The sequence below is a fragment of the Nelumbo nucifera genome, chromosome 2 (genome assembly GCF_055504915.1).
Source record: "Nelumbo nucifera cultivar China Antique chromosome 2, China Antique-T2T, whole genome shotgun sequence".
Taxonomy (NCBI): Eukaryota; Viridiplantae; Streptophyta; class Magnoliopsida; order Proteales; family Nelumbonaceae; genus Nelumbo; species Nelumbo nucifera.
The window spans coordinates 1,139,825-1,166,029 of NC_142650.1; the positions used below are offsets into that span (position 1 = coordinate 1,139,825).

General features: G+C 41.1%; 1 protein-coding gene across 1 annotated transcript in view; it reads left to right on the forward strand.

Annotated features, from left to right (window-relative positions):
• The window catches only part of LOC104594462 (RING-finger, DEAD-like helicase, PHD and SNF2 domain-containing protein), a 128,568-nt gene that overhangs the window by 67,749 nt on the left and 34,614 nt on the right, over positions 1 to 26,205 (forward strand). The window contains exons 14-15 of the mRNA XM_010254736.3: positions 6,027 to 6,143; positions 20,416 to 20,661. Of these exons, the coding sequence (XP_010253038.1) occupies positions 6,027 to 6,143; positions 20,416 to 20,661 (363 nt within the window). The remainder of the gene's footprint in view (positions 1 to 6,026; positions 6,144 to 20,415; positions 20,662 to 26,205) is intronic.

The window sequence follows — 26,205 nt, forward strand, 5'->3', positions numbered from 1 at the left end:
TTGACATTACTTTCTCTAACACCTTCTTGGACCCTCTTGTGAAGATAATGGTGTCATCAGCATAGAGGCTGTAGGTGATAGGAGGGCAGCCCCTGTGAGTCACATAAGCATTTGCAGGATACTGTACGCCTAGCTTGGACTCTGCTGAGTACCTCCTCTACAATGATAAACAAATACGGCGAAAGGGGATCCCCTTGCCGCAAGCCTCTGGTGGACTGAAAAAATCCTGTGACTCCTCCATTCCAAAGAACTGAAAACCAACAATTCACAACCATTTTTCTAATCAAATCAATCCAATGTTCACTAAAACCGAACCGTTTTAGGACTTTGAAGAGGAAGTCCCAATTCAGCTGATCGTAAGCTTTGGCCATATCCAGTTTCAGCACAACATTTCCCCCCCACAACCTTTCTATGAATATCAGTTATCACTTCCTGTACCAAAGCTACATTATCCATGATGTTTCGCCCCTGAATAAAAGCACCTTGCTCTAGTGAAATTAACTTAAGGTAAAATACCCGCCAGTCTTTTTGTAAAGATCTTTGCAATAAGTTTGTAGTAGAAATTACCTAAGCTGATGGGACAAAAACTTGTGAAACTCTCAGGGACCTTGCATTTTGGTATCAAAGAAATAAAGGAGGAAGTGTAAGTCACTGGAAGCTGGCCACCATTAAAAAAGAATTGGACAACCCCTACCACATCTGCTCCAACAATGTCCCAGCACGAGACAAAAAAATGTCCTATAAAGCCATTCGGTGCACTATCTTTGTCCATGGCATGGACCACCTCTTTAATTTCTGTCTCAGAAGGTACGACCAAAAGATTGGCATAGTCTTCCTGATTAACCACACACAGAATGATATCCAACAATTCCTCATCACCAACTGCTCCTTCCTCTGAGAGAGCACTACAAAAAATTTACAACACCTTGTTTTAACTCCTCTGGGTCAGAAATCCAATCACCTGTGGAATTTTTAATCTTGCTAACTCTGCTCCGCATTCGGTTCAGCTTAATAGACATATGAAAAAATTTTGAGTTTCTATCCCCCTCTTTCAACCATTTAATTCTCGATTTCTGCCTCTAGAAAATTTCCTCCTGTTTGTGAACTTCATGAAGTTTCTTCCTCTCCTCCCTTAACTCCGTGAGGCTAGCTGCAAAGTTCATCTGTAAGTGATTCAATTCAGCCTATTGGACCCTGTCTTCTGCCTCCTTGATAGCCTGATGAACATTCCCAAAGATCTCCCAGTTCCATTGCTTGAGAAATAAACTCATCAATGGGTTGGCGTGAACCTCCTTAGTTCAACAACCCCTGACCGTCGTTTGAAAAGAGTGATGAGAGAGCCACATCTGCTAAAACCGGAAAGGTTTAGGACCTGTCTCTCTTTTCTCCACAGTAAAAACTAGAGGGCAGTGGTCTGAACAGGTGCGATTAAGATGAGTCACAGGCTTCAAAGGAAAGGATTACGCCCAGCTTGAGTTAACCAGAACTCGATCTAGACGAGCCCAAACACAATCTAAGCCCTCTCTGTTATTGCACCAAGTAAATCGGCTTCTAGAGAAACCCAAATCAACCAGTCCTACAACATTTATTAGATCCGCAAAATCCTCTATTGCAAACACATCAGGATTTCTTCCCCCCACTTTCTCCTCTGTACAAGTAAACACATTAAAATCTCTAGCTAACAACCAAGGTTCAGAAATACTAGAGGCTAAGTTCCGAATTCTGTCCCAAAGAGACATTCTTTCCAGCCGATCACATTTGGCATAAACCACAGAAAGAATGAAACTATCATTGGTAGTGGTGGTGACTTTCACCGATAGGATTTGATCACAATCATCAATCAACTGTACAGAGAAAAGACTATTCCAAAAAATAACAATTTTGCTACTGATATTCACCATAAAACTAGTCATATTGAGTCTCCTAGAAATCTGGGAAAGTCTATCATCCCCAATCATGGTTTAGAAACTGTTACTACCCCTAACTTATGCAGTTTACAAAGTTTTTTCAGACGAGTGATAGAGGGATCATTTGCAATCCCTCTAATATTCCAGAAAAGACCATTCATTGAGAACACCTAGAAGTAGTCATACCTTGGTCAGTCTGCGATCAGGTAACTGGTCTGTTCTCACTTTGAACATATTTTTCCGAGGCCTTTTCTTGCGAACCACCTGTGTCCAAGTCGCTTCCACTTCTAGCCCGACTTCGTCCTTAGATAAGGCACAGGAAGAATTTTGAGCTCTCTCAGTAATTTTATCGAGCAGCTCGACATCAGAACTGAGGCCAGTGTTGTACCCCCTACGAGAAAGTCTCTCGTCCAATTCCAACTTGGATTGTTGCAGCTCCTCCAGACTCCAGATCCTGTCAGGTTTCCTAGACGAGAAAGAAATCGTCTCCAGACCGACTGGCCGAACAAGCTTCAAAATGACATCATCTTTAGAAGCAAAAGACATCTGCACCCCCTTTACAGGTAATGCCAGCTGTTCTGGAATTTCAGTTTGCTGATCCTGGATTTCTTCTGTATCTGTGTTTTCTATCACTACAGCTTCTGGTACCAGTGTTGGGGTTCTTCAAACCTTCTGGTAAACCTGCTTCACAGTTTGTATTTTTCTGGGTGCTTCAGGATTACCAGGCATTTTAGCTGAAGTGGGTTTAGACTTGGTGACTTCTTCCTCAAATTTCGAATTTCTCTTCAGTTTTAGTTTGCATTCCCCCTCACGATGACCATATTTGAAGCAGAAGGTGCAATATTTGGGGAGGTTCTCATAAACAATTTTCTACCAGAAACCTTACTTGTCGAGCCCAACCCAAGCACGACTAGGGTTTTCTTTTAGCAGATCCACCTCCACGCAAACCCTAGCCGCGGTTGTTCTGGTCAAACGAGCAGTAGCCGGATCAACTTTTAGCACCCTTCCTGCTACCTACACAATTGATCACAAGTACTTGTCATTGTACAAATTAATCGGCAACATTGGTAGAGAAATCCAAAGAGGAACCACTGACGGTTCCCAACCTAACTCTTCACTTTCAAATCTGAGAAGCACATGTCTCGGATGTAATGCAGTGACCACAATGGCTTTTTGGAGTCTAAAAGTACCTACCAGAAATTCCCTGATCTCCGCTAGGGAAGGACGACCATATGAACATTTTCCAACCAAAGCAAATTGGAGAGGGGAGAGAGATCTCTCAATATCTTCTTCTGAGAACAGCACTGCCGGTTCTCCCCATTTGATCGAAGGTACTTTCAAAGGAATATCCACTGCCGGTGGATCAAGAACAGCAGGAAAAGGATTCGCGGCAGCAGCAACCACCGAGGCAAAGGAAGGAGCACCTCGAGAATCCCCAGGCAGCTCCCCCATTTCGTCGAGAATCCCCAGATCAGCCCCCAAATCCCACAAAACTCTAGTTTAGTCAAATCTAGGGTGGGGAGGGTCTTTTTGTAGGGTGGCAGTTCTTATCTCATTTAATATTTTGTTTAGGAATGGGCCGCTTGTTCATATTTTGTGCATTCTTGTATATCCATCCGTATACATCTCTTAATCTCTTATTCTTTTTTTGTTGATTGATATATTATTCTTAGTTATCTCTTTGAAAAAAAGAAGAATAATGCATTCCGTTACAGTTTAGATCTGTACTGGTTTCAGCCCTAGAATAATAGAGAAAAAGAGCAGAGAAGAAAGAGAGAAGAGAGAAAGAAGAGAAGAGCAGAGAAGTAGGAGAGAAAGATTGGTTCGAACTAGAGAGAATCGTTCTCTCTCTAGTCGGCTAGATATTATTTATAGCTAATTAAATCACAAAGATAGTTATTCCCCTAATTAAGTATGGGACACAACACTTAAACCAGAATATAAAAGACATTACAGCACACTCTTAACATAAAACAAAATGACCAAACTACCCCTTTATGGACAACTCTAAAACTCCTCCTCAAGTTGGTGAGTATTTGTCATATAGCCCCAGCTTGTTACATATGTAATCCACTCTTTCCTTTTCTCTTTTTTTTCTTCTCTTTCTTTTTCTTTCCCTTCCCTTTCTTTTCTTTTCCTTTCCTTTTCTTCTTTTTTCTTTTTTTTTCATATCTTTTTATATAAGGTGTGCATGAGGCGTATGCCTCTAGCATGCTTCATGAAAAAGCGCAAGAGGTGTACACCTCAGAGGTGTCAGCTCCTCTGGCATACGCCTCAAGGCGTTTTGGGAGCACCGCACCTCTAGGCGTATGCCTCCCATGCCTTTTAAAACACTGGAGGGAAGGGTAGATTCACCCAGTATCTGTGCTCTCACCAGTTCATATTCAGACTTCAACCCTACTAAAATTCTGGTTACATCAAGTTGTTCTCTTTGTTGTTGCTGAATTTTGACATTAGATGTAAGGGGATGATATACATTCAACTTATTCCGAAGATTTCTCATGCTAGCATAATACTCCTCAGGCTTTGATTACCCTACTGTAGATTAAAATACTCTTAGCAAAGTTGGTATACTTTGGTAGTGTTATTTTGCCCAGAGTAAAGCTTTTTTGCATGGTCCCAAATCTCCCTGGCTATATCTAAGAACATAAAGTTCACACTAATCCTGGGTTCCATGCTATTCTATAACCATGTCATAATCTGTGCATCTTCTTGTTCCCACTTACTATACCCCTGAGAATTAACTTCTTTCACATGCTTCACCTTCTTCTTAGCCCTAAGAAAAACATTTATAGACTTAGCCCAAGGCACATAATTCTCACTATCCAGTTTAATAGAAAACATCTGCACATTCAGGTAATCAGGGGGAATCATAACACTAGATTTGTGTTCATTGCTGTCTCCCATAGCTGCCATGATTAAAAAGAAACTTTTCACTCACTAGTATGTCACACCACCTCGCTTGCTAGCCACCACACTGCACACTAATGGGTGGTTATTGCTGAAAACATCTGCTGTCACAGTTTTCAGCAATAATAGTCACTGCTATCCTACAGTTTCAACATCACAAAACCACCCGGATAGACCCCATACACATACCACTAGGTCTACTACCAATCAATACCTGTTTCACACTGTAACACCCATGCAACCCACCTATTTGAACCACACAAATCAGTTTGACACTAATCTGTCCATACACCACCTGAAACAGCCCTCTTCAATCCATAACCACCTGAAATGATCACTGCACCACCAACTGGAGGCATGAAAACCTCTAGAAGAAAACGACCACTCCTTTTTCAGCCCTTCTGCAAAATTTCTGGTTAGATCTGAACTGATTACAGTTGCTCTGATACCATGTTACTGTTCAGATTTGTACTGGTTTCAGCCCTAGAATAACAGAGAAAAGGAGCAGAGAAGAAAGAGAGAAGAGAAGAAAAGAGAAGAGAGGAAGAAGTAGGAGAGAAAGACTGGTTCGAACTAGAGAGAATTGTTCTCTCTCTAGTTGGCCAGATATTATTTATAGGTTTCTAATTAAAATCACAAAGAAAGTTATGCCCCTAATCAAGTATGGGACACAACACTTAAACCAGAATATAAAAGACATTACACCACACTCTTTACATAAAACAAAATGACCAAACTACCCCTTTACAGCTGACTCTAACACATTCCCTTGTATTCAACCCATGGCTAAAGGTAGGCGAGGAGGCATGGTTTTGTGAGGAAGTTGATCTATCAGTCTCTCAGCCCAAAATACTATTCAAAAGAGATATACAAGTCCACCCAGACAAATGATAATTACAAGTATACTTAAATCATGCAAAATCAGAAGAATACGCTTTCAATTATCAGAAATATTTCTCAACAGATAAATTTGATACCAGATTCTGTAGCAGTCTCTTCATTGATATTTAGTTGAAAACATTCTTAGATGATGGATGCACTTTCAGCAGCCAAACAAGGAGTCAGCTATGAAATTTACTCTAGAGTTGAAATGTTTAATTTTTCTTAATTAATCATTTAATCGGCAATTAGTGAACGCTTAGTTGAATATCAATCATTTCCCCCTATTTTCTATTTTGATTTTTTTTTTGATATGGTAATACATCACAGGTTTCAAGATCTCCTTCTGAATTGGAGATTGTCCTTGGGGTTATAAAGAATTATTCCAAAGTTCACTTAGGAAGAGAGGGTATGTCAGCTGCTACAAAGCAGCTACTTCTTTTCGAGGTATAATCTTCATAGACTTTTTTCTTTACACTTGTTTTAATTAAAGCTGTTACGTTGTTTTAGTTCATTAACTCATTTAGTTGTAAAGAAACATTTCTATTAGGAATCATTCATTTAGTTAATCTTTCCCTTGATATATATATATATATATATATATAAATTTTCTAGTAATATAGAAATTAGATTTGTACTAAGTAAATGAAAAAAAATCCATCATTCATTATGAATTTGTATTATAAAAGTCAGGTTATTGAGAGAAGTAAAGCACTTGGACAAGGGGTTGTGTCTCTTTAGATGTCCTAGTCATTGGGTCCTTCTATTAACTTTTTTCCAGTTAGAAGAGAATTGAGACAGGCCATCCTTTCTTGTCTTTACTTTTCACTGCTCTTTCTGTTTTGTTAAGCAAGCTAGTGAATACAGCTGATAGTATTGGTTTCAGGGTGGGTTGGGAGGATATGGTGGTCTCTTACCTTCAACTTGCAGACTATAGTGTCATTTTTTGTGAAGATCATGAATGGTGGGAGTCCATAATTTGCATGCATTGACCAAATGATGTGGAAGAATCTGTAGGCTTATGTGTCATGATTAATCTTCAGAAGACTAATTGCAAATTTACAATTGATTTGGAGGAGGCCACTAAAAGAGCTTATGCTAGTATCTTGGAGCTCTTAAAATGGTTGTCAAGAGAAAGGAATCATAAGGACTTCTTATGAGAGCCAAGTGATTGAAACTGTTTGTAGTAGGAAAGAGGATAGTTGCTTGGGATATGGAAAGCTTGGGGATACAAATACATCTTTGCCAAGGTAAATATCTTTTTTTTATCAGCAAAAGAGAGTAATTTAAAATAGGTTTAAAATAAAGTTTTACAGCTTGTAGATGGGAATAATGTTCCCAAACTAGTATATTTCTGTCCCACTTTACAGCGCAGCCCAAAACAATTGTTGCCTCAGTGCCCCTTGTTTGGCAAGATAATCAGCTAGCCCATTTGTGCTCCTTCTAACCCATTTGAATTCAGCCTCTACCTCCTTTGCAATCTTTTCCACTTCCCTAATCACATGTTTGAAGGTCCACGGAGTAATTCTATTGTTTGTAGCCCAAGAGATGATCACCTTTGAGTCCCCCTCTACCTCAGTATGCCTAAGTCCTAGCTGCTTAGCTAGCTTCAACCCTTGTAGCAGTGCCAATAACTCAGCTTTTAGTGAATTGCCAATGCGAATTGGTCCTGATAACAAATCCAATATCCTCCTTTCAGAATTTCTGGTTGCTCCTCCTATACCTGACAGTCCCAGATTTCCAACAGAGCTTCCATCAAAATTCAGTTTGCTTGTTCTTGGGAATACCTTTGGTTATTCCCTTTAGAAATTAAGAGATTCTGAAAACTAGCATTTAGACCTTTCTAGTACAGCTATGTTTGCTTGTTCTTGGAAATCCATTTGTGATGCTTTGCCTACCTTTCTCCACTTTATCAGGTATGGTCTTTCTTATTGGAACAATGTAAAAATCCTAGAGGACCATTTCTCGTTTCTTCTTCTTGTTTCTTGTGGGGTTCCTAGTTTATTTTGATTTCTTTGAACTTTATGCTATTTCCCTTCTCGTGATTGGTAATAGGTTGTGTTTGGTTGAAAGAAAAGGTGAGTGTGAGGTGGGATTCGACACTGTGAAGGTCCATCCCCGAAGATCCAAGAGGAACAACAAGCTAAACAAGGAGGAGGGGGAGGGAGGGAGAAGGAGCTGGATGGACCCCCAGAGAGGATGCCTACATACCCTCTGGCGAGGGATCAGGCTGTTGTAGTTCGTCGGTTCGGGAATTTTGGTGGGAGAGATGGATCTACAAAAGGGAAGTGGGGAGACTAAGAAAGGTTGCCAAGACAGGGTCTTAGATCTTAGATCTTAGATCTGAGAGGTAGGAGGATCTTAGGCGGGAAAGGAAACTCTGATGTGGGAAGGAAACTCACGTGGTCTGAATGGATAGGAACGTGTTGTGGATCCTCTGAGAGGATCCCCTATTTATAGATATCCTCGGAGGTTTGAGTGCCATGGGGAACGCAATGGAGTTAAGGATAATGCGGTGATAGGCTAAGTGCAATGCAATGGGAAGTTGCAATACGGAGCTGTGAAACGAAATTGCAATACTGATTTCTGAACAGATGGGTTTTACTTGTGCTTGGGTGTTGTCTCACCCATCGCATATCATAGGTGGTGTGATGGCTAACTCCATGTACTTACAGTAGGGAAAAGGTAGGAAAACTTATACAAGGTTGTATAATGAAAAGATGGGTTTCCCTACCTTTTCTTTCAAATCAAACATAGCCTTAATGAAATCAAGCTTTGAAGTAATAGAGTGTGTGCCTAGGGTCATCCCTTTAGAAAATAATAGGCCAGTCCTTATTACCTAGCTCCTTAATTTCACCGTTTTCTTACTTATAAATTCCAGAGTCTCAAGGGGATAATCTCTTCGATATAATTGATTCCTATGCACTCCTTGTATAGTAATGCATCAGCCAAACTGTTTGCTGATCCTTTTTTTTTTCAATCAACAACAGAACCATTTTATTAGAATTAAGAAAGAGGATACAAGATTCGAGCTATTAAAAACAGTTCAAAGATCAACTGTTTGCTGATCTTTGAACCCAGAAAGTCACTCTCAAGACTCAACTGTCTGACCAGGTGCCTCACTTCTCTTATGATGTGGCTGTACTGGCAAGATTCAAGCTATTGTTTTGGAACTAAACAATTATTATCTTAGACTCACATTTCACCACATTGTTTTTGTTGTTGAAAGCATAACCCAATTTCCCTTGTAGTAATGCAAATAGTTCTGCTCTTTTTTTATCAATAACAGAACAAAGTTTTATTAATTGAGTGCAAAAAAATGTACAAGTATGCACCTAGCACATAAAAAATGCAGCTAGCCCTTGCTAGCCCCCATTCTACACTTTTTACAAACCCTCGGTCTGAGAGATCACACCCCAAGATAGCTGATGTCTTGCTGCTCCCTTTTTTTTTCTATCCATCAACCAAGGAGTTGGCTGACCTTGGAACCCATCTATAGACCATATGTAGATTATTGATCCTTTCTTTGATCTCTCTTATAACATGTGCATGCCTCCAGGAGCCCGTTTCTCTTTTTGTTAGCCACCTCTTAATAACTTGTGAGTCCCCTTCCACCATTAAATCTGTAATATTTAAGGAATTGGCTAGTGTTAGGCCACGTCTAACTTGGTAATTCTGCTCTAGTTGAGTCTCCAATGCAAGGTCCAGAAAATAATGCAATTAGTTTCCTTCACAATCTCTTAGAGCACCTCCACAGTGTTGTAATGTTCCTTGCTGAAGAGGAGCATGCCACAACCTGCCAATTCTTTATAACGTCACCAGTAAAGAAATCTCTAAACACCTTCAGTGACTTGTGATCCACCTTAATGGAGATAAATGGTTTCTTTGGAGTTTGACATCTCTCTAAAGATTCTTGATTTCCTTTCTTGCCAAATGCAGCACAGTATTGCGGCCCTTGTGCATTTTAATATGATTTTGCCTAAGAAAAAAAATTCCAAGATAGGTTCTGAACATCATTTGGTAGAATCCACTGGCATCAAAACAAAGAAAAGAAAACTTTCAAATACTAGTGACGAAGAACAGGAGATTAGGTGGTGAAACATATTTTCACAGCTTACTCTGCAAAGAAAGCATATATTGGGAAACAAATAATAATTGAGCCTTTTTGTTTGGATCACCTTCCATGTGTTTATTTATTTATTTATTTGATAACTGAAGTTAGATTTTATTAATTCTGAAACTATAATCATTACAAGCATCCCTCAAAGAGGCATGGGATGCCCAAAACAGAAAAATTACAAGTGAGCCCAAAACAAAGATTGTCTTTTCAGCCCTTGCTTGGCTAGAGTATCAGCTAATCCGTTTGCCGATCTCCTCACCCATTGTATCCTCAAATTCATATTCTTGGTGATCCATAAAATCCTTTTTAATTCATCCCTGTAGCCCCATATCACAGATTCTGAATCCTTTAACCAACCCACCACCAATTTTGAGTCCCCTTCAATCACCAAATTGGTTATGTTCAGCTCATTTGCAGTTTGTGAACCTTGTAAGGCTGCAAGCAATTCTGCCTTGAGAGAATCCCTCTACCCCAATGGACCAGAAAACAAGGCTATTAATTTGCCTTCCATGTCTCTCACAACCCCTCCTATACCAGCAGGTCCTGGATTCCCCCTGCTACTCCCATCAAAATTCAGTTTTTACATAATCCTGAGGTGGGGGGTGCCATGCAACATTTATTCTTTCCTTTCTAGAAGAGCTTCTTGCAACACCTTCCCAGTTCCTCCATAAGTCGTCAGGAGAAATTTGAGAAAACAGGTCCAAAGATTTGATCCAATGGATCACTCTAACCATCACGCAATCCTTTATCTCTTCCTTCCCAAATGGTCCAAACCAAGGCTGCTCTAACACACCTCCACATTATTCTTCCCCTCTTTTTTGGCCAAGTAAACATAGAAGGATCAAACATCAAAGTTAACCTTCGCTGGTAAGGACCACTTGCACCCAAACAAAGAAAAAAACCAATTCTGTATCTGCAACAAAGAGCAAGAAATCAGTAAGTTATAGCAACTCTCATTATCAGATCTGCACAAAACACACCAGTTTGGAAAGAGACATAAATTGGGTCTCCTCTTTTGTAGCATTTCCAAAGTATTAATTTTCCCATGAATTACTTGATTACTTCCCAACAAAAAGCTCTTATTTTAGGGGGAATGGGTTTGCACCAAAACTCTCTCAAGGGAACCAAAGGAGAGGGCAAAGAATCACAAAGAGACCTGAAAAAGGAAGCACAAGAAAATAGACCCTTAGGGTGAGGGGCCCAAACACGCTTGTCTGACTTATCAGGATCACCTACCATGAATACTGGCTACCACCTTGTGCCAGAGTTTGTCCTGTTCCCGTGGCCATCTCCATAACCATTACCCTAGCCATTCCTCTTTTTATCCACTCACAGTCTCCCAATTAACCGAGTGGTCTTTTTTACCTTCTCCCGATTCCCACAAAAAATCCCTCATTAGTTTCTCTATCTTATTTATTTCCTTTTTAGGGATCCTAAAAACCAACAGATAGTAGATTGGTAGATTGGCCAGAGTAGACTTATTCAGAGTAATCCTACCCCCAAGTGAGATGTAATTCCCTTTCCAGGTTGCTAGTCTCTTGGTACACCTCTCAAAGATTGGACTCCAAAATCTACTTTCTCTAGGATTTGCACCTAGGGGAAGCCCTAAATAGGTCAAAGGCCACCTTGAGATGGAGCAATCTAGGACATTTGCAACAGCTATAAGGTCTCCTTCTTCCATATTAATTCCTACAATACAACTCTTCTCAAGATTAATTTTAAGATTGGAGACAAGTTCAAAATTCCTCACCAAAAGTTGATCTCCCCTTCACAAAGATTATAATATCGTTTGCAAACTGTAAGTGAGTAATCAATAACCTATCCCTTTCAACCTTCCAACTGCTAACTTTATTCTCCCTTTTGGCCTTGTGAATCATTCTACTCAAGACATCCGCAACTAGGGTAAAGAGGAAAGGTGAAAGGGGGTCTCCTTGCCTCAACCCTCTACGAGCTGAAAAGAAGTCTCTCACAATCCCATTGACCAAAATCGAGTAATGACAAGTTTTAATACATCCAAAGGTCTAATTACACCATCTCTCCCCAAATCTACATGATTTCATTACCTCAATTAAGAACACCCAATCCACCAAATCATAAGCTTTCTCAAGGCCTAGCTTACATACAAATCCTTTTTTTCCTAGATCTTTTCATTCTTCCACACAATCTTTTGCAATAAGGATTTGGTCAGCTATTTGTCTCCCTTTTACAAAAGCCCCTTGTTGTTGACTGATTAATGTAGGAAGAACTGTTTTTAGCCTTGTGGAAAGGACCTTAGCAATAATCTTGTACAAGGTGATCACTAAGCTGATTGGTCTAAAGTCCCTAGGGTGGCAAGCATCAGGCTTTTTTGGGACAAGAGCTAAAAAGGTAGCATTTATCCCTAGAATAATGAAAACCTTTTCCGCAAACTCGATGAATACCTCAACTAGATCATGTTTCACAATTTCCCAACAATCCTGATAGAAGGCCATAGTGAAACCATCTAGCCTAGGGGATTTAGATATGTTCATTGAAAAAACTGCCTTTCTTATCTCCTCTTCTTCAAAAATTCCTTTCCATCCAGTAAGCTTCTTTAGATTCTAGGCAAGTCCAATCAAGGTCCTCCATAACCACTCTATCAACCAAAGGTCTTCTATAGATGGATTTAAAGTGGTCTACAAATCTCCTAGCAATCTCACTTTGATTGGTTATCTCCTGCCCTTCTATCTCCAATTTAGCCACATAGTTCCTCCTCTTTCTCCCATTTTCCAAAGCATGAAAATAATTTGTATTACCGTCCCCTTCTTTTAACCACTTGCATCTAGATTTTTGTCTCTAGCTGATCTCTTCCCTTAATAAGGTTTCTTCCAACTCTCTCTTTAATTTGCACTTCATGGCTTGCTCCTCAACAACAATAATCCCCTATGCTTCCTTCTTATCTAATTCCTCTATGTTGAACACAAGATTGAGCTTTTTCTCCTCTAGTCCTTCCACCATGTTTCTACTTTACTTACAAGTCCTTACACCTTTCCACCTCACATTGCCTAAGTCCTTCCACCATGTTTCTACTTTACTTACAAAGTCCGAGGGTGAACCACATGTTTTCAAAACGAAATGTTGTGAGGCCACTTAAAAAGGTTTCAGGGCCTAGCTTGATAGGGAAGTAATCTGATGTGACTCTAGGTAAGGTTCTAGATACTAGGTTCTCCTCATAGTTTTCCCATTCTTCATTAAACAGAAACCTATCCAATTTTGAGAAATGGGGAACTTCTTGTAGATTGGACCAAGTGAACCTAGCCTGTAAGAGAGGTGTTAGAATGTTAGAGTTATGTTCGGCTGATAAGAGTTCTTATTAGCCCATTCTTATGTTTAACTTATCTTGTAACTGGGCTTGTGTTAATGGGCCTAATCCTGTTTAATGATTTAAGTCATCTGGGTGTCCCATCACTAATCAGGGGCATCCCAGTAATTTCTTGTACCTTGTACTATATTCATCTATAAATAAAGAACTGGTCGACTGGCTAGTACAGTTCGACATTCTTTTCTTTTCTGTCATTCTCTTTTCTTCCTTGCTACTTCGAGTATAGCACTTCAGATTACATGGTATCAGAGCATTAGCTCCTTCCTGGTTTCAGCAGGCGCACTCTCTTCTCTTGCTGTCTTTTCATCTTCTCTCTTCCTTTTCTGGGTTGCTGCAGTGAAGACCTAGGAGTGTAAGAGAGTGAAGCAAGTTCGAACCTAGGGTTTCTCTTGGTTGTAGGACTCAAGAGAAGTAAGACCCAGAAGTAGATGTCCTACTAGATTATCTCTAGCAAATAATAGCTATTGGGCTACTAAGAGAGGTCTGTATAGGACAGACCTAGTTGAGGACTGATTTCAGCAGTCCTAGCACTAGCCGAAAGAGGGAGAGCTTCCTCTACAGTTGCAGCTTCGTGCTCCAGCAAGACTTGCGCAGAACAAGTGGTAAAGACTTAGCCTTCTCTACAGTTGCAGCTTCGTGCCCCAGCAAGACTTGGGCAGAACTGTGGTAACTTCAGTTACAGATTCTCTTCAGTTACAGCCCTGTACTTGCTACTTCGGCCAGTCCTAAACAGCACTGCACAGTACCCGAACTGTGAACACTTCTACCAGCACGGTGAACACTGTGACCACTTCGGCCAGTCCTAAACAGAATCACCTACAGCACTGTGAACAACTCTTGGACTGAAGTCAAGATGTCCTCACTATCCGGTGAAGTTTCCTCTAGAGATAACAGACCTGTTACAAGGTCCTCAAACCTGGAAAACCCTAATCTGCACAGCTTGCAGATTACAAGTGTGCTGCTAGATGAGTATAACTTCAGAGAGTGGTCTGTCTCAGCAATGCTGTTCATTACCTCTCGTGACCTCACAGGCTATTTGGATGGAGACAAGAAACAACCAGAAATTGGCAGTCCTGAATACACCGTGTGGCGTAAGGAAAATGCCACAGTCATGTCTTGGTTGCTGGCCTCTATGACTCCTAGGGTGGCCAGAACTGTTCATCACTTCCCCACAGCTGCTAAAATTTGGGAGAAAGTATCTAAGACATATGGCCAGAAAAAGAACAATGCTAGAATTTACAGGCTGAACCAAGACATTGCAGCCCTAAGGCAAGGAGACATGTCCGTGGCAACCTACTTTGCAACACTGGAAGGCTTCTGGAAAGAGCTTGACCACCATTTGATTTTGGATTGGGAAAATGCTAATGATAAGGGGAGGCATGATAAGCAGATTGAGGAGGGCAGAGCCTTCAAGTTTCTGGCGGGTCTTGACCCTGTATATGAAGGTATAAGGTCACAGATTCTAGGGAAAGATGAATTACCTGAGCTTCACCATGTCTACTACCTGGTGAGGAATGAAGAAGTAAGGAGAAAGGAGATGCAAGTTGACTCCCAGACACAGTCAACAGAATAACCTGGAGAACATTCAGCCTTAGTCTCCACTAAGGGGAATAGATTTTCAGACAAGAAGTCCCTCAAGTGTACACATTGTGGTGGTGAGAAACACACAAAGGAGAAATGTTGGGTCCTGTACCCTCATCTTAAGCCAGCTGCTCTGAGAAAGGACAAAAGGCAACAGAAGGGCCACACAGCAAGTGGGAATCTTGCCACCAACAACAGTAGTGACAACTCACAGAGTATTCAGACAGTGTCATCTTCCACCGCAAGGCAGGCTGCCGACTCCTCTGGACCAAGTACTTTGGGCTTCACAGCTAGTGAGGTAGAGGTTCTCAGTCGGGCATTAGCCCGTCTGAAGAACAATTCTTTAGCTTCCACCTCTCTTGCCAAATCAGGTACAGCCTCTGCATTTAGTGCATCTAGTTCCATTAATTCTACCTCTTAGGTGATTGATTCCGGAGCCACTGACCATATGACACATATGTCCTCCTTATTCTCCACATATCATTTGTTGTCTGGCCAGGATAAGATGAGAGTAGCTGATGGGTCCCTCTCCACCATCTCTGGAAAGGGGGTGGTTGACCTAAGCAAGGATCTCTCTCTTAAATCAGTCCTACATGTTCCTAGTCTTACCTCAAATCTGTTGTCTGTTTCAAAGCTTACAAAAAACTTGAACTGCAGTATAACTTTCTTTCCTTCTCATTGTGTCTTCCAGGACAGATTGACGAGGAGAACGATTGGGAGTGGTCATGAGTATGGGGGCCTCTACTACTTTGATGAAGATGTCAGCTCAGCCATGCAAGCTTCTACTACTAGTCCGGAGAGTGTGGAGTCAATAGCTAGGCTGCACTTGTGGCATGCTAGGCTAGGTCATTTGTCCTTTTCTTCCTTAGCAATGTTGTTTCCCGAATTATGTAAGGGCATTTCGAGTCAGAGTTTAATTTGTGATGTGTGTCAAATGTCAAAACAATGTAGATCAATGTATCCAATTTCTAGTAATGAAATTCAAGCCCCTTTTGACTTGGTTCATTCTGATGTTTGGGGTCCTTCACCCATTGTTTCCATTGATGGCTTCCGTTACTTCATCAGTTTTATTGACCATTATTCTCGGTGCACTTGGATTTATCTGTTGAAAGGACGTGAAGAAGTTCCCCGGATAACTATGATGTTTTGCAAGATGGTTGAAACACAATTTGATAAAAAGATCAAGCAATTCCGTTCAGACAATGCAGCTGAATACTTTGAAAGATCCCTGAACTCATTCATGGAAGATGCAGGCATGTTACATCAATCATTGTGTGCTTACACCCCTCAGCAAAATGGGGTCGCTGAGCGCAAGAACAGACATCTATTGGAGACAGCTCGAGCCCTTCTTTTCCAGCACAATGTGCCCAAGCAATATTGGTCTCAAGCTGTTCTCATTGCATCATACCTGATAAATCGGATGCCATCTAAGGTACTGGGTATGAAGACCCCTTTCTCTGTTTTGTGTCCCACTCTTCCAGAATTTCCTCTTCCCCCGCGGGTTTTTGGTTGTACATGCTTCATACATGTGAAAGATCCAAAGAAGACCAAGCTGGATCCTAAGGCTACAAAGGGAATATTTTTGGGGTACTCTCCTACGCAGAAGGGGTATAAGTGTTATGATCCTGTTTCCAAGAAAAAATGTCACCAGGGATGTAGTCTTTTTTGAGTTTCAACCCTATTTCGGGTCTTCTCAGAATCCTCTTCAGGGGGAGAGTAGTGGGTTGGAAGAGGATTCTCATTCTCCCTTCTTTTTTGTTCCCATTTCAGCACCTTCCACTACTACTAGCTATAACATTCCGGGTCAACCTAGTGAGACTTCCACTGTGCCAGTTGCTTCTCCAGATTTGGCTGATACTTCTGAAGGTTCCAGTAAACAAGAGAAAGAGATACTTACATACAGTAGAAGGAAGAAGGCCCCTCAACCTCATGATTGCAACCAGTTGAACTCAGATCAATCTGTCTCTGCAATCCAAGGTAATTCTGATTCACTCAATTCAGATTTGGATCTTCCTATTGCTCTCCGTAAGCCTGTTCGTTCTTGTACCACTCGGCATCCCATAGCCGATTATGTTTTTTACTCACACTTATCCCCTGCCTATCATTCCTTTGTGTCTGCTCTTTCCTCTGTATGTGTCCCTTCCAGGTATTCAGAGGCGGCATCTGATCCAAGGTGGAAAGAAGCCATGAATGAGGAGATGAAAGCCCTAATGAAAGCAAGGACATGGGAATTGGTGGACCTGCCAGAAGGGAAAGGCACTGTTGGGTGCAAGTGGGTATTCACAGTAAAGCACAGGGAAGATGGGTCAGTTGAGAGGTACAAGGCCAGACTCGTGGCAAAGGGGTTTACACAAAAGGAAGGAATTGACTACAAGGAAACCTTTGCCCCAGTAGCAAAGCTCAACACAATAAGGGTTCTACTGTCACTAGCAGCAAAATTCTCTTGGGAACTTCATCAGCTGGATGTGAAGAATGCCTTCCTCAATGGTGATCTTCATGAAGAGGTATTCATGGAACCCCCACCTGGATATGATGTTGGAAAGAAGGTATGTAAACTAAGGAAAGCATTATATGGTTTGAAGCAATCTCCCCGGGCATGGTTTGAGAGACTTTGTTTGGCCATGAAGAAAGTAGGGTACACTCAGAGCAGTGCAGATCATACATTGTTTACAAGGAGACAGGATGACAAACTTACAGCACTCATTGTGTATGTGGATGATATGGTGATTACTGGAAATGATGTGAGAGAGATGAAGAGGCTGAAGGAGTTCTTAGCTTCATAATTTGAGATCAAAGACCTGGGAAATCTGAGATACTTTCTTGGAATTGAAGTTGCTAGATCAAGAGAAGGAATCTACATATGTCAAAGAAAGTATGTGCTAGATCTCCTAGAGGAAATAAGCATGATGGGGTGCAGGCCAGCAGACACTCCAATAGAACCAAGCCATGGATTACAAGAATCAATGGGTGAGAAATACTGTGATAAGGAAAGGTACCAAAAGTTGGTAGGAAAACTGATATACTTATCCCTTACTCGGCCAGACATTGCCTATGCAGTACATGTTGTCAGTCAATTCATGCACTCACCAAAGACCCCTCATATGAGAGCAGTGGAAAGAATCCTCAGATACTTGAAGACTTGCCCAGGGAAAGGAATTTTATTCAGAAAAAACAGCAGACTTGAAATTGAAGCCTACACTGATGCTGATTGGGCTGGGTCTGTTGGAGACAGAAAATCAACCTCAGGTTACTGTACATTCTTGGGAGGAAACCTAGTCACATGGCGTAGTAAGAAGCAGAATGTTGTGGCTAGATCAAGTGCAGAAGCAGAATACCGAGCTATGGCACACGGGGTTGCTGAACTCTTATGGCTCAGGACTCTCCTTAATGAGCTTGGTATCAAGACAGAGGGTCCTCTCAAGCTGTATTGTGATAATAAAGCTGCTATCAACATTGCCAACAATCCTGTGCAGCATGACAGGACAAAACATATTGAAATTGATCGACACTTTGTTAGAAGAATTATTTCAGGAGAACTCTGTGTGCCTTATACTCCATCAGAGATGCAGATTGCAGATGTATTAACTAAAGGGCTGGCATCAACGAAGTTCAGGGACATACTTGGCAAGCTAAACATGATTGATATCTATGCTTAGCTTGAGGGGGAGTGTTAGAATGTTAGAGTTATGTTCGGCTGATAAGAGTTCTTATTAGCCCATTCTTATGTTTAACTTATCTTGTAACTGGGCTTGTGTTAATGGGCCTAATCCTGTTTAATGATTTAAGTCATCTGGGTGTCCCATCACTAATCAGGGGCATCCCAGTAATTTCTTGTACCTTGTACTATATTCATCTATAAATAAAGAACTGGTCGACTGGCTAGTACAGTTCGACATTCTCTTCTTTTCTGTCATTCTCTTTTCTTCCTTGCTACTTCGAGTATAGCACTTCAGATTACAAGAAGGAGTTCCTTCAATTCACAAGAGTCTATGAAATTATTGAACTTCCTCATACTGGAGGCCACCTGCTGGTTTGGATTACTAAACTCACTTGAGAACCTTATCACATTGAAATCCCCTATCACACACCACGGTCCTTCCCATAAGCCCCTAACACCAAACAGCTCCTCCCACATTTCATTCCTTTCTCGATATCTATTTGGACCAGACATTGGTGAGAACCCAAGTAAATCCATCTCTTGTGTTTTTAAACTTCAATGAAATCGAGAATCTACCAATGAGTTCCTCTACAGCCTCCACCACCTCGTCCTTCCATGTGTTGTTCATTTCTAGAATGAACAACCTCTCAACAAAAAGCTCTAATTTTGGGTGGTACCACTAATAGTTTTTGCTCTTGTTGAATAACCATAACCAATAGATTGAGAATGATGGTCACTAATATTCTCAAGATTATCTTTAGAAACTCATAATGCCAATGTGGAAGCAAGGAAATAATTCTAGGGGAAACAAACCAATTTCTAATTCCTAAACTGATATTAGAATTTTTGGATGATAGGATATTGGTATTGTTTCAGTTTTTATTTATTTTCTAGTTGGTGTCTTAAGAATAGGGTTGTATTTTTGTGAATTTTAATTCTATTTTGAAATTACTATTTATGGTAACTTCTGGATTTGGTATTCTAGTTATTCTATAATTATTTTTTAGTAAACTCATGGTTTACTATTTTTAGTAATTTCAGGTGTCCTAATATAAGTAAATCTTACTAGGATAAGTAACGAGTTATTAGTTATTTTAGGAATTAGGTTCCTTATTGGAGTGTCCCTATGGATGTGTCTTAGTTTTAAAACAACTAGGAGATCTTTTGGGTCAGTTTTCTTGTCCAAATTGGAGTCTGTAAAGGGACATTGGAGTCCATAAGTTGAGTATATAAATAGTCATTGTCATTGCAATTTAAGAAGAGTTGATTTGAAGAAATGAGGTTTGGTTTAGTGAATTCTGGTTGTTGCTAGGAATTTTTATCTTTTTGTTTCCTCTATCACCTATTTCTTCTTGTTTGAGATCTGTGTCTTTGCTCTTTACCCAGCAGCAAGAGTTCTCTGTCTTTCCAAGTTCTTGCTTATTCTTTGCTGGACAGCAAGTTGTCTACTTTCTTTTCCATCTGATTTCTCCATCCCTAATAACACATCACCCTTCCTTCACCCTACAAAGCCCACCACTAGATCTGAAATCTGTATGACCCCTACCCTGTCGTACATCAACTTCCCTGATACCTAAATTTCTTAGATTGCCAATACTGTAACCATCAAAATTCAGTTTAATAAAATTAGAGAGTGGGTGACCAATTGATAGGTACAGTATTTCTTGTTAAAGATGAAGCTGCAATGCATTGACATCCTCTAATAATGTCATCAGTATTTCTTGTTATTGAATGATTGGCTTTCTAACTAGTTGTTTGATGTATATAAAGTTGAGAGAACCACTTAGCTGTATGAAGAAGATAATCAAGGCAGTCAACTCACCCTCATTCACTTATTCATTTTCTGCATCATCTATTTCAACTCTTTTTGGTGGAATCTAGACAATTTCATTCATGTCTTTTTCTCATATGGTACAACTAATCCATCTAGACAATTTCTTTGTTAATCTTATCTTATTTCTGGGTTGATGCAAGAGAAGCCACTTCATGGGAATTTCATCTTGTGCTTCTTTTGGTTCAGGCAATGCGGAAGGAATATACCCAGGCAAGGTCCTTGGCAACTGTTCAGGCCCAACTACTGCGTGCTCATGACGAGATTAAGATGGCAACTTCTCGATTGCGCCTGAGAGAAACTGAGAATGATGCATCTGCTCTTGATGCTTTAAGTTCAGAAGAACTAGTTGCAGCCAATGTGGAATTTTCTAATGAAAAGTTCATGTCCTTGTCTTTATTATCACGTATAAAAGGGCAACTTCGTTATCTGAAGGTATGCACAAAAGTGTGCTCATTTTGAAATTAAATATACTTCATAATTTCCTTTACCAAGAAATTAGAATTTTTAGTTGGGTTTTATTAAATTAGGGAAATCTAAGACAGCTACCAGTTAGGACCTAAGAACAACCACCAAAGTGGAGATGCAAAGAGATGAGCTTTAGGCTGCATTTGTTTGCAGCATAGTTTTCTGAGAAGGATAGAAGGAATAGCAGAATTTTAAGTGGAATTGTTAATGATATAAGGTGGTGAACTGAGAGAGCCTGATGGAAGATGTGTCTGGAAAGTGAGGTGGTCATGGCTTTTCATTGATTGAAGTGAGTCTTGTAGAAGCAGTGGTAAAGAGAATTTGTTCTTTATGGTAGTGAATGTGGTAATTACAAATGGTATATCAGTATTATTATTATTTTTTCTTTGGAGAATTTTGTGGGTTGGTTGAGATATCAGTGGAAGGAATTCTTGATAAGAAAAGGGGATAGGGGTTTCCTTTTTGTAATCTTTTTCCCTTTTTCCTTAATAAGATAAGAAAAGAACCACCACCAGTCATTCTAGTACACTAGTACACGTGGGACAGATTAAAGCAACATGTGAACAGGTACACCACCTAGTATCTCTTAAGCTGAGAATTTATCTGATTGGATGACTAGTAATTTGCTCACACTCTTCTGTTGCAATTGTAATTATAATGATTGTCTTCCTCTTAACATGTTTTAAAGTAAACAAAATAAGAATGAAAATCATTGGGTAAGGTGACATGGAGAATAACAGTCCTCACCATGAGATCTGCAATCTTGTAATGTCACTGCAGAGCTTTGGGTTTGGCTTTTCTCCTTGTTTGGATGCAGGTGGGTGATGCCAGCAGAAGTAAGCATCTTGTTTAACCCTTCTACTCTCTCTTGGCCCCATAAAAAGGGAAGAAGCATGTGGAGGTGTGCGAGAGCAGCTTTGATCTAGACAGTTTGGAAAGAAAGGAATGCTAGGATCTTCCAAGAGAAGGAGAGGAGCAGCCTGGCCTTGAAAGACTGCATTATGAATAGGGCAATACACTGGTTAAAGACTATGGAACTAGTAGAAGATCAAGACTGTAATCAGTCTTGAATCCTAATAGGTTTTTGATTTACAAAACAGAAGAAAAGTGAGAGAAAGGAGAAGGAATAGAAGAGAAACAGGAGAACACAAGGGGTTGAAAGGAGGGACAGATTCTAACTGATCTGCCGCCGCCACTCTCTTATTATTTATAGGTTATGTTCAGTACATAATGGAAAGGACAGATCTGCCCTTAGTACTTACATGATAAATAAAGTAAATAAAAACTGAATTAACAAACTTACACTACTATAACTAAAACAAATAACTACACATGCTGTCCTACGAACACAGTGGGGACCACTGCTGTGGGGCCCACATCAGTGTTCTCTACACTCCCCCTCAAGTTGGGAGTAGATATCTATCATTCCCAACTTGGATAGGTTTGTCTCTAACTTCTTCCTTGGTACAGCCTTGGTGAGGGTATCCGCGAGCTGCATATTAGATGTGATGTACGGAAGACACACTTCTTGTGATGTGACCCTCTCTCGCACAAAATGTCGATCAACTTCGATATGTTTAGTTCTGTCATGCTGCACTGGGTTGTGGGCTATATTAATAGCTGCCTGATTATCACAATACATCATTAAGGGCTTTTCATAGTCAATACCCAACTCTTCAAGTAGTGACCTCAGCCATAAGATTTCAGCCACTCCATTAGCCATTGACCTGTATTCCGCTTCAGCACTGGAGCGGGAAACAACACTCTGCTTCTTACTCCTCCAAGAGACAAGGTTACCTCCCACAAGGGCACAATATCCAGAGGTAGACCTTCTATCATCGACACTCCCAGCCCAATCGGCATTTGTATAGACCTCCACCCTCATGTGATTATTGTTCTTGAGCAGTATACCTCTACCCGGGCATCTCTTCAAGTATGCTAATATTCTCTCTGCCGCAAGAAGATGAGAAGTTCTAGGGGAGTGCATGTACTGGCTAACAACACTAATTGCATAGCTGATATCTGGCTGAGTGAGGCAGAGATATAGGAGCTTTCCAACCAACCGTTGGAACATAACTTTGTCTTCAAGAGGCTCCCCGCCCTCTGCACTAATCTTGTGATTTTGTTCAATGGGTGTATCAGCCGGCTTAACACCCAACTTTCCAGTTTCCGCCAACAGATCTAGAACATATTTTCTCTGAGAGATAAAAATTCCCTGCTTGGATCTAGCAACCTCAATACCCAAAAAGTACCGTAGTGCACCAAGATCTTTCACCTCAAGCTCTTGATGAAGGAGCTATTTGAGGGACTCAATCTCATGGCTGTCATTTCCTGTCACCACAATATCATCAACATATACTGCAAGTAGTGTCAGAGAGGACTCCACCCTCTTGATGAATAGTGTATGATCTGACTGGGCCTGTACATAACCAAACTTTCCAAGGGCTAATCTGAACCTATCAAACCAGGCTCTAGGTGACTGCTTCAAACCATACAATGCCTTGTTCAGTCGGCAAACCTTCTTACTTGTCTCTGTATCATAGAATCCAGGAGGCAACTGCATGTAGACCTCTTCCTGTAAGTCTCCATTCAGAAAGGCATTTTTAACATCCATTTGGAACAGGGGCCAAGAATGATTTGCTGCAAGGGATAACAGAACTCGGATGGTGGTCATCTTGGCTACTGGGGCAAAGGTCTCTAAGTAGTCTATACCATAAGTCTGAGTGAACCCCTTTGCAACCAGTCGGGCTTTGTACCTTTCAATAGAGCCATCAGCATTATGCTTCACAGTGAACACCCATCTGCATCCCACCGGTTTCTTTCCTTTTGGTGGGTCAACCAGTGCCCAAGTATTATTCTTCAACAGGGCATCCATTTTGACTTGCATTGCATCTTTCCATTCTAGAACTGATAAGGCTTCTTGCACTGTTCTTGGAATAGGGACATCGGCAATGGAAGTAAGATAGGACCGGTAAGATGGAGATAGACGATCATAGGATAAGAACTGTGAGATGCTGTGAGTTGTAGAAGTGGTGCAATGTCGTTTCCCTTTGCGAATGGCAATAGGGAGATCAAGGTCATCCACAAGAGGGGAAGTGGCAACAGTGGGAGGTGTCTCAGTAGGCTCTGAATCTGGAGCCGCAGAAGGAACTGGAGTTGGCTGGGACTGCCGATGACTAGGATCAACCCGCCTGCATCGCCTGTGATAGACTCTCAACTCCTGCTCCCTCTGACCACCCTCACCACTACAACCTTCATTACCCAATGGAATAGGTAAAGGAACAACCCCACTCAAAACAGCCCCACTTCGACTCTCACTGCTCTCCCCCTGAGGAAAGAAACCCAAAACAGCCCCACTCTCACTGCTCTCCCTCTGAGGAGAAACCCTAGGATAATAGGGTGTCTCCTCAAAGAAGGTGACATCCATGGAGACAAACCTTTTCCCTGAAACCGGATCATAGCAGCAATAACCCTTTTGAGTTTGTGCATAACCGAGGAAAATGCATTTGGAGGCCTTAGGTTCAAACTTGGAATGATGAGGCCCAAGAAGCTGAACGAAACAGGTACAACCAAAGGTTTTAAGGGGAACAATGAATAACTCCTCGTCTGGGTATAGAAGGGAAAAAGGGGTTTTCATATCAAGAACCCGGGAAGGAACTCGATTAATGAGATAAACTGCCGTGAGGATAGCATCACCCCAGAAGCGAATAGGTACATTGGAGGTAAACATAATGCTTCTAGCCACCTCCAAGATATGCCTATTCTTCCTTTCGGCAACGCCGTTCCGCTGTGGTGTATAAGGGCAAGTGCTCTGGTGAATAACTCCATGGCTAAGAAGGTAGGAGGTCAATGGCTAAGCAAAGTATTCCTTTGCATTATCAGATCTAAGGACTTTGATTTTGGCCCCAAACTGAGTGAGAATCATCTGATGGAAGTTTTGGGTCAGAGCAGGAACCTCATCTCGAGAACGCATAAGATAGACCCAAGAAAAGCGGGTATGGTCATCAACAAACAGTAGAAAATATCTGTACCCACCCATAGAAGAGATATGATATGGCCCCCAAACATCAGTATGCACAATATCAAAAGAGGAATTACTCCTTTTATTACTTAAAGAATAAGAGGTTCTACAATGTTTGGCACACTCACAACTCTCACACCTCAACTTTGATAACTCAACAAACTCAAATAAAGCAGGAAACAGACTCTTCAAAGACTTAAAAGACAAATGACCTAATCGGTTATGCCAAAGCATAACCGGACTCACAGACTGGGAAACAAAAGACTTCTTATCCACTGACTCCTCCCGACGAGAACTCTCTCCAAGCAGATAGATCCCGTTCGTCTCACGGCCAGTCCCAATCACCTTCCTCCTCTCCAAATTATGAAAAACACATCGGTCAGGGAAAAAGGTTACTGAACAGTTCATGTGTTTGGTAATACTACTAACTGAAAGCAGGTTAGTATCAAGAGAGCCATCAACAATGGATACTCTATCTCGGCCAGAGGACAAGTGATAAGAAGTGAACAATGATGGCAAGCTAGTCATATGGTCGGATGCACCTGAATCTATTACCCAGCAGTGGTCAGTATTACCTGGAGCTGAAGCATGGTAAGCTGAGGCTCGAGTACCTGAATGTGCAAATGCAGATGTGGCAGGAGCTGATGGTGACTGAGATGGCTGAGTTGAACTCCCAACTTCCTTTTCCAACTATATGAGGGCAGCCCGAACAGCGGCTAAAGTCTCTAGGGATGTGCCTGATGAGGATGCTGAATCAGTGTTCACGGCCACATGAGCATTACCCTTCTTATTTCTTAGTTTTGTTGGGACCAAGTGAGGATGTAGCTTCCAACAAGTATCTTTTGTGTGCTTGGGTTTCTTGCAATGTTCACATACCATATCCCGTTTGTCTTCCTTCTTCTGGTCCCTTTCTGGATCACCCCCTGGCTTAGGTTTAATAGTTGTCAAGGCTGGGAAAGGGGGTTGAGGCTGCATCATGACTTTCCTCCTGGTCTCTTCACTATGCACCAGGGAGTATGCTTGAGAAAGGGTCACACTATCTCTTGTCAATATCTGTTGTCGCACAATGTCATATTCTGAATTCAAACCAGCTAGAAACTCGAATACCCTATTCATCTCGACTTGCTTTCTGTGAGTCTGTGCATCTTTGGGACTCTCCCACTCAAGGGTCTCTAGATGGTCAATCTCATGCCACAAGGATTTCAAGGTAGAGAAGTAGACAGAAACTGGCTTCTCTCCTTGTTTAAGGCTGTTCACCTCACACTTCAGTTCATAAGCTCTGGCAGCATTAAGGGGTTGGGAATAGGTTTCTTTCACAACATCCCATATCTCTTTGGCTGTCTTTGCCCACAAGTAATTTCAGCTGATATGTGGTTGCATAGAATTACACAGCCATGCCATAACCAAATAGTTCTCTTGAACCCACTTGGTGTATGTTGGGTCCTCCTTGGAAGGTTCTTTCACATCTCCCAAGAGGTAACCCAGTTTTC